Genomic DNA, 13,241 nt, shown 5'->3' on the forward strand with positions numbered 1-13,241 from the left:
TAGAAGAAAACACAGTGGGGTAAGCTCCGTGACACTGGTCTGGTAATGATTTTTTTTGGATTTGACACCAAAAGCAAAGTGATAAAAACAAACTAAACAAGTGGCTAAAAAGCTTCTGCCCAGCAAAGGAAACATCAACAAAATGAAAAGGCAACCTATGGGAGAACGGAAGAAAACATTTGCAAATCATACATCTGGTAGAAGGTTAATATCCAAAATGTACAGAGAACTTACACGTTTTAACAGCAAAAAATCAAATAATACAATTTAAAATAAGCAAACATACAGATGGTCAACAGTTACATGAAAAGATGCTTATCACCATCATCAGGGAAATGGAAATTAAAACCACTGAGATATCACCTCATACATGTTAGAAAGGCTATTATCAAAAAGACAATAAATAAGCGTTGGTGAGGATGTGGAGAAAAGGGAACCCCTGTGCACTGCTTGTGTGAATGTAAATTAGTACAGCCACTATGGAAAACAGTATGGATGTTCCTCAAAAAATAGAAAATAGAAGCACCACATGATCCAGCCATTCCACTTCTGGGTATTTATCTGAAGAAAATAACACTAACTCCAAAAAATATATACACCTCCATGTTCATTGCAGCATTATTTACAAAATCCAAGGTGTGGGAACAACCTAAGCGTCCATCAGTGGATGAAAGGACAAAGAAAACGCCCCCCGCACCCCGCCACACACACACACACGAGCACTGAATATTATTCAGCCCCAAGAAAGAACTGAAATCTTGCCAATCTGGATGACATGGATGGACCCTGACAGCATCATGCTAAGTGAAATAAGTTAGATGGAGAAACACGAACACCATATGATCCTACTTACATATGTGATTTAAAAAAACCCAAGATCATAGATTCAGAGAATGGATTGGTGGTTGCCATAGGGGAGGCATGGGGAGTGGGTGAGATGGGTGAAGGGCACACACTTATAAAATAAAACTTTTGTTACTGTGCGTGTATGCTGGTGGATGTTACTAGATTTACAGTGTGGTCATTTTGTGATATATGACATCTAATTATACCTGAAAAAATACAGTGTTAAATGCTAATTATACCTCAATTAAAAAAAAATAATTCAAGGCCAAATCCTCCTCTCCCTCCTCCCAGACAGGCCCACAGCTGACACGGAGCACAGGAGTGAATAAGAGAGAGGCAGGAGGAGTGAGGAGGGAGCAGGACAGGAATCATCAGAGCAGCAGGGCCAAGCAGGCAAGACCCCCCTCAGCAGCAAGGTACCTCATACTTGAGCTGCATAACTTCCAAGTTGTTGGCCTCGGGCTGCAGCATTTGCAACAGCGTTGTCTGTTTGGTCAGCCAGGACTGCAGCTCCCCACATGAGCCATAGAAGTCAAACAGGGCCACGGCCTCCTCCAGCTGGGCCCTGCGGCGCTGAGGACAGGCCAGCCCAGAGGCTGGGGTGAGGGCCAGTGCCTGCCATGTGGCGCTGACAGCAGGTCCCCCATCACCTCCCAACCCGCAGAATCCAAGGCCAGGCCCAGCAACAGTCCCTGTCCCACTGCTGGGCCCTCCACCCTCTGGCAGAGGGCCCGGCAGAGCGTGCTCGTGGCTCTTATCCTACTCACATCCTTCGCTCTTGGGTACAATCTGCGCTTCTCCCTGAGTCTGGCCCTGCCACCCGCCCCTTCCTCTGCAGGCTCTCCTCTAGCTGCTCCCAGGCCTCCCTGCTGTGCTCCAGGCACCCTGGTCTTCGCTCCTCCACTGGGCCTCTTTCCTGCCTTTGCCCAGGTCCTGCTCAGAACACTCTTCCCCACCATCTCCCCCTGCCATGCCCCTGACTCACCTGCTCTCAGCTTCTCATTGTTTAAGTCTCTGCCTAAACATCCATCCCTCAGAGATGCCTCCCGATTCCCCGCCCTCACCTGACCTCCCCTTCATGCTCCCATTGCACCCAGATCCGTCTAATGACTTGTTTCACACCTTCTCTGCCCTGACCCAAGCTCCTCGAGGGCAGGGAACGCGTCCTGTCACCGCTCTGTCCCTGGGCTCATGGCCCAGGATCCAGACTAAGGGAGCAAACATTCCATGAACAAGGAGTGTTACCTCTGCCTGGGCCCTCAGGCCCTCATAGTCCTGGTTCAAGCGGTCCTGTGTCTGGAGGATGGTGTTGGGGTCAAAGCCAGGGTCAGGCTCATCTGGGAGGGTCATCTTCTGGGTGCGCCACAGACCAGAGTGGCAGAAAACCTCACGCCAGGCCCCTGGGTTTCTTGGGCCTATCTTCGGAGAGCTCAGGGCAGACACCACCTGTGCCCACAGGACAGAGGTCAGCATGTCTGGAAGGGCTCCCAGCAAGGAGCAGAAGGCTTGGCAGGGTGGGCCAGCAGCTATACCTGAGCTTCCTGTCCCATGATGTGCCTGAGGGCCACTGTGGCCTGGCAGCCTCCTGGGGTGTTGGGGTCCATCTGGTGTGGGGGCTGCTGGGCCTCTCCTGGGAGCTGGGTGAATTGCGTGCCTGTGGGAACACAGGTTCTCAGGGCCACACTGGCCCTGTGCTTCTTCTTAAGCCAGGAGTTGGCCAGTGGGGATGGGAGGGGGGCGGATTATTCATGACTCAGTCCTGTGCCAGGAGCCCTGCAGGCCAGAGGAGGATGAGGGCCAGAGCTTCCTGAGCTCCTGAAGGCCTTATGCCCACAGACCTAGGACACTTCCCAGGACTGTGCATGGATAAGCAGAACGCGCAGTGTGTGAAATGAATACTATGGGGGCCCAGGGGGTGGAAGACGGCCAGAACAGGCTGGGGCTGTCGGGAAAGATTTCAAGGGCTAGGTGAGCTTGGTAAGCATTTACAGAGGCAGAGGCAAAGAGGCTCTGGTGGCAGGAGCTGGGGCATAGAGAGGTCGCGGGGAGCCCAGGCTGGCCTTCCAGATAGGGGGGTCTCTGTCCCTCTGTGTCTCTGGCCTGGGCAGGGGTCAGACATCACAGCAGCAGCAGCCAGGCTGGCCACTCAGGGGTTGAGGAAAAGGAAGAGGCACAGAGACAGACTGGAAAGGGAGGGGAACAAAGGAAAACAGAATTTCAGGCAGCTTCATATCTTTCCTCCTCTCCTTAACTTCTTCCCTTCAGTCTTTGGATGCCCCCAAGACCCACACAGATTGCTGGTGCTCTGTTAAGGTGCTCATGTGGGGTCTTGGCCTTATACCTCTGTAGGTGAAGCTTGTCTTGATCTGAGGGCTGCCCCGCAGTGCTAAAATTTGGGTCCCATCCTGAGGTCTCCTGGTGACATCTCCATCAGTTCTGCTCCAGCCTTCTGGGGGCTCCCTCTGTATGGAGGAGGGAAGGCTTTGCTTAGCTGCCAAAGTGACTCCCCACCCACAGGAGAGGGGGCATCTCTGTACCTCCCCACCACCACCGGGCAAAGCAAGGGTCTGAAAATGCCAGAGATTAGAACTAAGCCTTCTATCAATGCCAGGGCTGGCTGGGCAGTAGAGGCCACAAAAGAAGGATAAGGTGCCTCCCATCATTCATTTAAACAACTCAGACTGGAGAAGGCAGCCACATAGTACAGAAGAAAGCAATACCAAAAGCAGCATGTGTTCATATAATGCCAGTGCCAGGAGTTACACATTATAGCCACACAGGGAGGGAGGGAGGGATAGGGATACGGATAGGGCTGTCTCTGCCCTGGGCAGGGGCTGGGCAACCGCTCCAGCAGGTGTGAGGGCAGTAACTTGGCCTCTATGAACCTTAGTTACCTCATCTGTAAAGAGAGGGGGCTGGACCAGACAACTGCTAACATGTTGTGGTTCTGTTTTCAAAAATTGTTGATTATATGGTCCAGGGAATAAATGCAAAAGAAAAGAGATAGCTCAACCTCAGCTAAGTTAGAACCACAGAACTTTCAGACCTGGTAGTCTGGTCTTGGTGATCGGTACCGACTATGCCACCAGGCCCTTTCCAAGACACGAGGACCCATGCAGCAGGTCTGCACGCACCCGGGACATGGAGCTTCCTTGGCATGAGGGTGTGTGCATGCTAAGTCGCTTCAGTTGTGGGATGAGGGCGGACGGACCAAACGTGAGCGCAGGACCTGAGGGCTGTGATTTACACATCCTGAGCTACATGTACAGCTTCTTGAAAGAAACTGCATACCCTCAGAGGCCTGAACCATCCTGCCCAACATGTAGGTATGTGTTTTTTTTTTTTTTTCTCTTTTTTAAACTGGAGGCTCAATAAACTGAGGGAGGTGGTTCAGAAAGCAGTCTAGGGTAGTGATTTGGCCACCCAAAGCCTAAAAAGGCCTAGTCAGGAGAGAGACAGCCAAATAGGGCCGAAGGGGGAAAGGCCACCTTAGGCCTGGTGGTCAAAGTAGAGGGACATTGCTGGAGGAAACTCATCAGTGCCTGGGAACTTGTGGGCGAAGTGAGCAATGCCTAACCACCCTCTGATGTCCTCCAACTATGGGCAGACAGTACTCTACTATCTCTGGGCTAGGACAGCAGGGGAGATGATGCTGAGGAGTGGGCACTTCCAACCCCAGGGGAAGGCACATCAGGGGCCACAGAGGCCACCTCATTTCCACACTGTGCGGTCAAGGGCGCAGTGCACACTTGGTGTCGGGGGCCCATGGGTTTGGATCCCTGTCCTGTCTCTATGTACCAGGAGTGCTGCCTGGGCTGTGGCCACCTGTGCCTGCTCATCTAATCGACGCAGCTCGGTCCCGAAGGCGCGCACAGAGCGTTCCAGATGCAGGTGTTGCCGCAGTAGGGCCTCGGTGGCCACCTGGTCCTGTCCAAAGGATGCACTCTCCAGTGTAGACCGCTGCTCCTGAAGCCACGAGTCTGCCTCCGCCACGTCCACGAAGTACTGTGAGGAGGACGGCAGGCTGGGCACACATGGGCTGACCCTGCCCTCCCTGCCCGGCCACCCAGTTCCCACTGCCCTGCTACCTGCTGGACGAGCAGGGCCGCCTGCAGCCTCATGCCCTGCTCATCCATCCGGGCCCAGAGCCGCTGCCACATGCCCTGCACCACCTCAGCCCGCTCCCAGGGATCCGGCCCCGTTGGGGGCCCGCAGGCTCCCAGTTTGCATCCCCTCTGCACGAGATCAGCACACACGGCCTGGTGGCGATGGAGCTCTGCTTCCAGGGCCTGGAGGAGCACAGAGGAGGGAGCTGGGTGAGGGAAGGGATGGATGGCAGGGAGAGGGCAAGAGCCAGGATGCAAGGTAGAGAGCACCTTGTGTTTCTGCAGGGCCGCTGCGATCTGGCTGAGATCCGGGCCCGGGGACGCATCCTCCACCAGCTGTCCATGCTCCCTCAACCAGGCTTCCTCCTCCTCACAGCTGTGCAGGAGCTCTGCCTGCTGCAGCGTCTGCTCCAGTGAGGCCCTCCTGAGGGATGGCAAGGGCCACGGAGGGGATTGGGCAGTGATGGGACTTGGGGAGGGGTTCCCCACCAGGCCCAGACACCTCCCCTTAGATAGGAGCTCTCCTGTCCCTGGATCATGCAACAGAGGAGACTAGGTCAGGGTACAGGAAGTCACCAGGCAGCACTGTTTAAACCTGGGCAGGAGGTAATCTGGATTACAGAAAAGTTGTGGAGAGGGTAGAGGAGTTTGGGTGGGCTCTTACCTGGACCTAGCAAGAGACATGAGGCTCTGGTAGAGCTGGGCCAGCGCCCTGGCCTTGGCCTGCAGCACCTCCACAGCAGTGCCCATGGAAGAGTCCAGCTTCATCGTCTGGTGGGCCAGATGGCTCACGTGGGCTCCAAGGGCTGAGATCTGGGCCTCCAGCAGCTCATGCCTCTGCAGCAGCCTCTCTACCTCTGTCAGCTTCTGCCCACAGGCCATGGAGCTGACTAGCACCTGGCCAGGGACAGATGAGTGGTCATTAACGTCCCAGAGTGCTGGGTCCCCATGAATGCCAGGACTGGTGCATGCTGCTATGTTCCCCCAGGGGTCCACTGGTCCAGGGCCCACCTGCAGCTCGTTGAGCTGGTCGGAGGCAGTCTCCACCTCCTGCAGCAGGCTCAGCACAGCCTGCATGCCCGCTATCTGCTTCCTCTGCCCTTGGAGCCGCTGGAGGAGCCGCTCCCAGCGCTGGGTGATCTCCAGCTGCCTGGGGGATGTGGGAATAAGGGTGGTGTACATTGGGCCATGGCAGGGAAGCTTGGGGTCCGCAGTTGGTGGTGGGGGGACTTGTCTGTTCTGGAGGAGCCTGAGTACTGTGGCTGGGGCTGTGAGCATCCTAACCTGGAGTGCTAGGGGCAGTGTCCCTGCCTTTTAGAAACAGGCAGAAAAACTGGAAGGAGAGTCTGGGAGGTTCAGGCCTCCTCTGACCCCCAAGCCTTCCTTCCAGTCCTCATCTCAGGTGACTGCAACTCCATCCTTCCCAGTGCCCTGGCCAGGAACTGGATGACTTGCTTTCTCACATCCCACATCTCATCCGTTTGCAAATTCCCTTGGACTCAAAATAAAGGCAGAACCCCTCCATTTCTCATCACCCCCACTTCTCTATTGTTCTAAGTGATTACTGCAGTAGCTTCCTGACTGTTCTCTCTGCTTCTGCCCTTGTCCCTTCAGTCTACTCCTGTCATGGCATCCAGAATGATCACTGTAAAATAAAAGTTAGATCATGTCACTCCTCTGCTCAAGTCCTGCCATGATTTCCTATCTTCTGCTGAGTAAAAACCAAGTCTTTACCGTGTCCTGCAGGGTCCGGCAGGATCTCTGCCACCACCCCTGGCCTCCATACCTCCCTGATCTCAACTACAACTTGTTCACTTGGCTTCCACGTTTTTTCCCAAACATGCCAGGCATGTGCCCCTTTGGGACACTGCCCTAGTATAGTCCGTCATCACATCTCTATGGTTTCTCACTTCTTTCTGGTCTTTTAGTTCAGTTGCTCAGTCGTGTCCGACTGCTTGCAACCCCATGGACCACAGCACGCCAGGCCTCCCTGTCTATCACCGACTCCCAGAGTTTACCCAAGCTCGTGTCCACTGAGCGGGTGGTCTTTGTTCAAAAGTAAACCTCCTCTGACCACTCAGTGTAACTCCCTCTGCCCACGTTGGCACCTCATATGCCCCTACTCTGCTTTATTGTCTTTTAAAATCTCTGTTTGTGTTTTCCTTAGTAGTATACAAGCTCTATGAGGGGAGGGATTTTTATTTGCCCTCTTCACTGCTAAATCTCCAACACCTAGAACAGTACTTAGGACATAGTAGACACTCAATAAATGCTTAGTTTTAGTGAATAAATTAATAAGAGGCTATTTAGAAAGAACAGTGCTTTACCAAAGGGATCAATTACAGAGGTTGGAATTTTAGGCATCAGTGGGAGCTAGATCTTTTTATCTATTTATTTATGCTGTGCCATGCATCTTGCGAGATCTTAGTTCTCTGACTATGGATCGAATCTGGGCTCTGACAGTAAAAGTGCCAAGTCCTAAATACTGGACTGCCAGGGAATTCCCAAGAGATAGATCTTTTAAAAGGGAGCCCCAAACCTATAAATCACCCCCACCTCTGTGACCAGGAGTGGGCAACTGCAACGAGAGGGGCATGGTAGGAAGGCCTTAGCCTGTTTTGAAGACTGTCCCATGCCCGGGACTCACCTGCTGGCCACCTCTGTCCCACCGTGGTAGCGCTCCTGATGGAGGATGTCCGCAATCTCGGCCAGGGCCTGGAAGCGCCCCTCCTGGGGCAGGATACTGGCTTCCAGCATGCCTAGCCTCTGGGCGGCCGCTTCCAGCATGGCCCGGCTGGCCAGCGGGGCTGCGGCCCGGTCTAGCACCTGCTCCGTGTCTGTCAGGAAGCTCTCCCGGAGGGCTGCCTTACGCTGGAAACGCCGGGCCAGGGTTTCCAACCGCTCTAGCTGTAGGAGCCTCTGCTGCAGGGCCCGGCTCCGTGAGGCCTCCGCCCGCTCCAGGCTTGTCCAGCACCGGGACAGCTCTGCAGGGCCCAGGCCCTCAGGTGGCAGGAAGGGCCTGCGGTTCTGGGCTTGGAGGACTGTCTGCAGCCGAAAGAGCAGGGCCTCCGTGGCCCCACGCTGCTGCAGTCTCGGTGGCTTCTCCTGGCTGCGGAAGGAGGCAAAGGCCACCAGTAGCTGGCGCATGGCGGGCAGGTTGTCTGGGAAATCCCGCGCCTCCAGCTGCACCTGCTTCTCTGCAATCCAGCACAGCAGGTCGGCCACCAGCTCCTTGTACTGGGTCTGCAGCGCCTCTGACTCCTGCAGCTGAAGCAGGATCTGGTGGAGGACACGGGAAGGGCTCAGACTAGCACCTGGGGGGCACACCCTGGCTTCCAGGTCCTGGAGGCCTTCCTCTTTTGGGTGCTGAGTGCCAGCCAGGCTTGCCCAGGTACACAGTAGCTCCTGCTCTCAGGTGAAGATACGCTGAAGTGGGGGTGCTCCCAGCCCCCGGAGAAGCAGGTCTGCTTCCATTCCACACTCAGACCCGGGAGTGGGGCTCTGTCCTGCCTTCCTCTATCTTATTTTACCCCGTTTGGCCTCAACACTGGAGGTGCTCTTCTTTCCCTTCCCTGAGGCCCCCACACCCCTAAAGCAACTCAGAGCCTTTGGCCTGGATCACTTCCCCCACTCCCAGCTGAGATACCAACCCTGAGGACAACCCTCCCAGGCCTCAGCCTCTGCCATCGTGCCCAGAGGGTAAGAAAGCCCCCCAGAAACATGGACTCGGCCCAGCAGAGCTGCCCCGTGCTTGTCCTTGCAGAGTCCAGCTCTCTGTGCCTTTTAATCCCATTAGGAGCTTAACAACTTAAGAGCTGAGAGGGAGCGGGAGGGGCAGGGAGAGGTGCTGCTCTCCAGCCCTTCCCTGAATGCCAGGAAGTCTGCTCATGCTCCCTGAGCACTCCCAGCAGCCTCTGTTACCCAGAATCAATTGTGTGTTACCCAGGCATCATCACTCCCATTTTACAGATGAAGCACAGTAAGGCTAGATGATGTGGCCAAGGTCACACAGGGAGGAAAGGGCACAGGGTGTGCTGACCCCGGAGCCCATGTTCGCCTCGCCTCTCCTCAATGCCATCTTCTCTCTGTCCCCAACCTTTGTGAGTCTCCTCTGGACGGTCTGCTCCTGGTGCAGGCGGGAGAAGTGGTGGTAGTAGAGGGAGACGTAGGTCATTATGGAGCGCTCGTCAGGCTGTAGGGCTGCCACATCCTCTGGATCCAGCAGCTGAGCAATGCCCAGCTCCTGCTCAGCTACGTGGAAAGCACAGCGGAGGTTGTGCAGCGGGCGGTCGGGACGCAGGGAGCTGTAGTCAAGCAGGTCTGGCCTGGGCAGAGAGCGGGCAGAGCTCTTCACCAGAATCAGGGACTGCTCAGCTTTATGTGGACTTGTTAAGAGGGTCATTCCCACCTTGCTGGGCACTAGCTTCCCCCTGATGATGATCTAAGGCCCTGGTTCAAGGAATAGGACTGGGAGAGGGGAGGGTTAATTTTGCTTGGGCTCAGCCTCCTGGGTAGCAGGGGGAAGCTCCAAAAGGGACAGGTGCTTGCCAGAGAGCGGACTGAAAAGACAATCAGGGACACAGAGAGTAGAGGACAGCAGGGGTCAGAGGCAAACCTGGCTAGTTCTATGGAAGTGGGGAGGGGTATCACAGACCAGGAGCTCAGAGTCAGTGTCTCTACCATTGTGCCCAGTTTAAGGGGCCGGAAGGATATGGGATAATGGGTGGGTTGAAGACGCAAGTCCTGGAGCAGTTAGCTCAGCGGGTGGAAGGCCTCTGAGAAGGAAGCAGAGGCCTGCCTCAGGCCAGCCAGGGCTGGAGGTGCTGGGTCCCCTCCCACACGCTCACCTGTGGGCATGGATGAGGGCACTGAAGCCGAGCCCGTCACTCCAGCTGCGGGAGAAGTCCGTGATGTTGATGTTGGCATAGCCGGCAGTCTTCCGCTGGCACCAGACCAGCAGAGCTTCCCTGGCAGACAGCAGGGCTGCGCTGACCCCAAACTCCTCCTGGAAGGACAGGACAGCGGTCACCATGCAGGCATGGGATGGGAGGTGGGTAGGCCGCAGAGGCCGCAGGTCGTGGGAGAGGCAGGCTGGGCACAGTGCGATCCTGCTCCCCCACCTGGAGGCGGTGTGGACAGCCTGTCCTTCAGAGCATCTGACTGCACTTGCTGTTACTTGTGCTGGCCAGGGATTGGGGGTGCGAGAGAAATATTGTCCTTACAAAGAAGTGGGGCAGCCTGAAAGTTGTCACCTCTGAGCAGCTGGTTTTGAGTCACAATTGGTGACGACAGCAGCGGTAGCTCCCATTTCTCTCGGCCTTCCTTTCTTTTAAAATATTTATTTGTTTGGCTGCGCCAGGTCTCAGTTGTGGCACTTGGGATCTTCAGTTATAGCACGTGAACTCTTATTGCATCATATGGGCTCTAGTTCCCTGACCGGGGCTCAAACCTGTGACGCTGCATTGGGAGGGCAGAGTCCTAGCCACTGGACCATTCGGGAAATCCCTCTCCAGCCTTCTGTTGGGCCGGGCACTGTGCTAACCAACCCTGGGCCACACGGAATTGAGTCTGGGCTCAATTAGTCAGTCATTAGAGTCAGTCATTAGACTGACTCCAGGTCACCATGGGCTTTCTGCCAGCACAGCCCACACACACGGCTCTGCCCTGGCACAGCCCCCAGAGGTAGGCACTGTTAGTAGCTACATTCTCAGGAAGCACAGCAGGTGCAGTAAGAGGGGTCAGGAAACTGCCTGGGGTCCCCTGGCTATTAGGGGAGGGTCTCTCCTGACCTAGAAACCTCTGACATGCGGAGCCCATCCGTCCGCCTCACAAGGCCTCCCTCACACATGGCTTCTTCAGACTGGGAAATGACCATCTACAGCTGGTTTCTGTCTCCTTGATAATCTCTTTTATTCTGCCGCTTTCATTTTCCGCACATTTCCCCTCACCTCCCACCCCTCCACCCCATCCCTCTTTTACTCAGCGCTTCTTTCCCGCCTCCTCCGGGGCTCCACTTCTTTCCCCGCCTTCTGCTCCTTGTCCCTGTCCTGCCCGCAGTGGTCCTCCCCTTCCCTCCACCTCCTCCCCTGCCCCTCATACCCTGGAGTCCCCATCTCCTTTTTTCTCTCCTTTTCTCCCTTCTTCATCACTCAACTAGAGCCAGACATCCTGGAATGTGAAGTCAAGTGGGCCTTAGGAAGCATCACTGCAAACAAAGCTAGTGGAGGTGATGGAATTCCAGTTGAGCTATTTCAAATCCTGCAAGATGCTGCTGTAAAAGTGCTGCATTCAATATGTCAGCAAATTTGGAAAACTCAGCAGTGGCCACAGGACTAGAAAAGGTCAGTTTTCATTCTAATTCCAAAGAAAGGCAATGCCAAAAAATGCTTCAACTACCGCACAGTTGCACTCATCTCACACTCTAGTAATGCTCAAATTCTCTAAGCCAGCCTTCAGCAATACATGAACCATGAACTTCCAGATGTTCAAGCTGGTTTTAGAAAAGGCAGAGGAACCAGAGATCAAATTGCCAACATCTGCTGGATCATCAAAAAAGCAAGAGAGTTTCAGAAAAACATCTATTTCTGCTTTATTGACCAAGCCAAAGCCTTTGACTGTGTGGATCACAATAAACTGTGGAAAATTCTGAAAGAGATGGGCATACCAGACCACCTGACCTGCCTCTTGAGAAACCTGTATGCAGGTCAGGAAGCAACAGTTAGAACTAGACATGGAACAACAGACTGATTCCAAATAGGAAAAGGAGTACGTCAAGGCTGTGTAGTGTCACCCTGCTTATTTAACCTATATGCAGAGTACATCATGAGAAATGGTGGGCTGGAAGAAGCACAAGCTGGAATCAAGATTGCCAGGAGAAATATCAATAACCTCATATATGCAGATGACACCACCCTTATGGCAGAAAGTGAAGAAGAACTAAAGAGCCTCTTGATGAAAATGAAAGAGGAGAGTGAAAAGTTGGCTTAAAGCTCAACATTCAGAAAACCAAGATCATGGCATCTGGTCCCATCACTTCATGGCAAATAGATGAGGAAACAGTGGCAGACTTTACTTTTTGGGGCTCCAAAATCACTGCAGATGGTGATTGCAGCCATGAAATTAAAAGATGCTTACTCCTTGGAAGGAAAGTTATGACCAACCTAGACAGCATATTAAAAAGCAGAGACATTATTTTGCCAACAAAGGTCCGTCTAGTCAAGGCTACGATTTTCCAGTAGTCATGTATGGATGTGAGAGTTGGACTATAAATAAAGCTGAACGCCGAAGAATTGATGCTTTTGGACTGTGGTGTTGGAGAAGACTTTAGAGTCCCTTGGACTGCAGGGAGATCCAACTAGTCCATCCTAAAGGAGATCAGTCCTGGCTGTTCATTGGAAGGACTGATGCTGAAGCTGAAGCCCCAGTACTTTGGCCACCTGATGTGAAGAGCTGACTCATTTGAAAAGACCCCGATGCTGGGAAAGATTGAGGGCAGGAGGAGAAGGGGACAACAGAGAATGAGATGGTTGGATGGCATCACTGACTCAATGGACATGAGTCTGGGTAAACTCTGGGAGTTGGTGATGGACAGGGAGGCCTGGTGTGTTGCAGTTCATGGGGTTGCAAAGAGTCGGACACAACTGAGTGACTGAACTGAACTCCCTTCTTCCAATTCTTCCACCAATTTCTGTTTATAAACTCAGAATGTCTTAGGAGATTGGGATTGACATATATACGCTCCTATGTATACAACAGCTAACTAATGAGAACCTACTGTGCAGCACAGGGAACTCTACTCACTGCTCTGTGGTGACCTAAATGGGAAGGAAATCCAAAAAAGAGGGGATATGTGTATACGTATAGCTGCTTCACATACAGCATAAAATAATACAACCTTGTAAAGCAGCTATACTCCAAAAAAAAAACACAAAACCCCAAAACTCAGAATATCAAAGCACGGCAGGTTATATTCCGTTCCCCATCCTCTGGGCCTGGGAGCTTGGGTAGAAGGGACTAGTATGCTGCAGCACAAGGGAGGGGCAGGGAAGGAGTCCAGGGCCTGGAGCTGGGCTCTGCCAGAGCCAGGCCAGCCCAGAAACCCTGAGCAGCTGGGGTTAGCCTGGTCCCAGACACATCTGAGTTTCGCAGGAAGAAGGGCCTGAGCTGGCTGCAGACAAGAGAGCCAGCTGGCCAGTTGGTGGCCAGTCAGGGGACAATGTAGACCTGCTGCCCCCAAGGGAAGGGGTGGCAGGGCACTTGGAACTGGCTTAGCGGGGTGGGGAGGGGAGC

The 13,241-nt window shown here is 53.9% G+C and overlaps 1 protein-coding gene across 3 annotated transcripts in view; it reads right to left on the minus strand.

Moving 5' to 3' along the window:
• SPTBN5 (spectrin beta, non-erythrocytic 5) overlaps positions 1–13,241 on the minus strand; it is a 54,878-nt gene that overhangs the window by 33,525 nt on the left and 8,112 nt on the right. For 2 of the 3 annotated variants that reach the window (XM_059890705.1, XM_015473137.3), the window contains exons 1-4: positions 3,188–4,547; positions 2,379–2,500; positions 2,092–2,292; positions 1,267–1,419 (exon numbers count right to left, since the gene is read on the minus strand). In XM_059890705.1, coding sequence (XP_059746688.1) covers positions 1,267–1,419; positions 2,092–2,292; positions 2,379–2,500; positions 3,188–3,509 — 798 coding nt within the window. In that variant the 5' untranslated portion in view covers positions 3,510–4,547. Of the gene's footprint in view, positions 1–1,266; positions 1,420–2,091; positions 2,293–2,378; positions 2,501–3,187; positions 4,548–4,644; positions 4,852–4,934; positions 5,377–5,616; positions 5,850–5,963; positions 6,103–7,599; positions 8,232–9,048; positions 9,278–9,799; positions 9,958–13,241 lie in introns of those variants that run through there. The other variant, XM_059890706.1, reaches the window with a different exon arrangement.

This window comes from Bos taurus, chromosome 10, assembly GCF_002263795.3.
Source record: "Bos taurus isolate L1 Dominette 01449 registration number 42190680 breed Hereford chromosome 10, ARS-UCD2.0, whole genome shotgun sequence".
NCBI classification, from domain to species: domain Eukaryota; kingdom Metazoa; phylum Chordata; class Mammalia; order Artiodactyla; family Bovidae; genus Bos; species Bos taurus.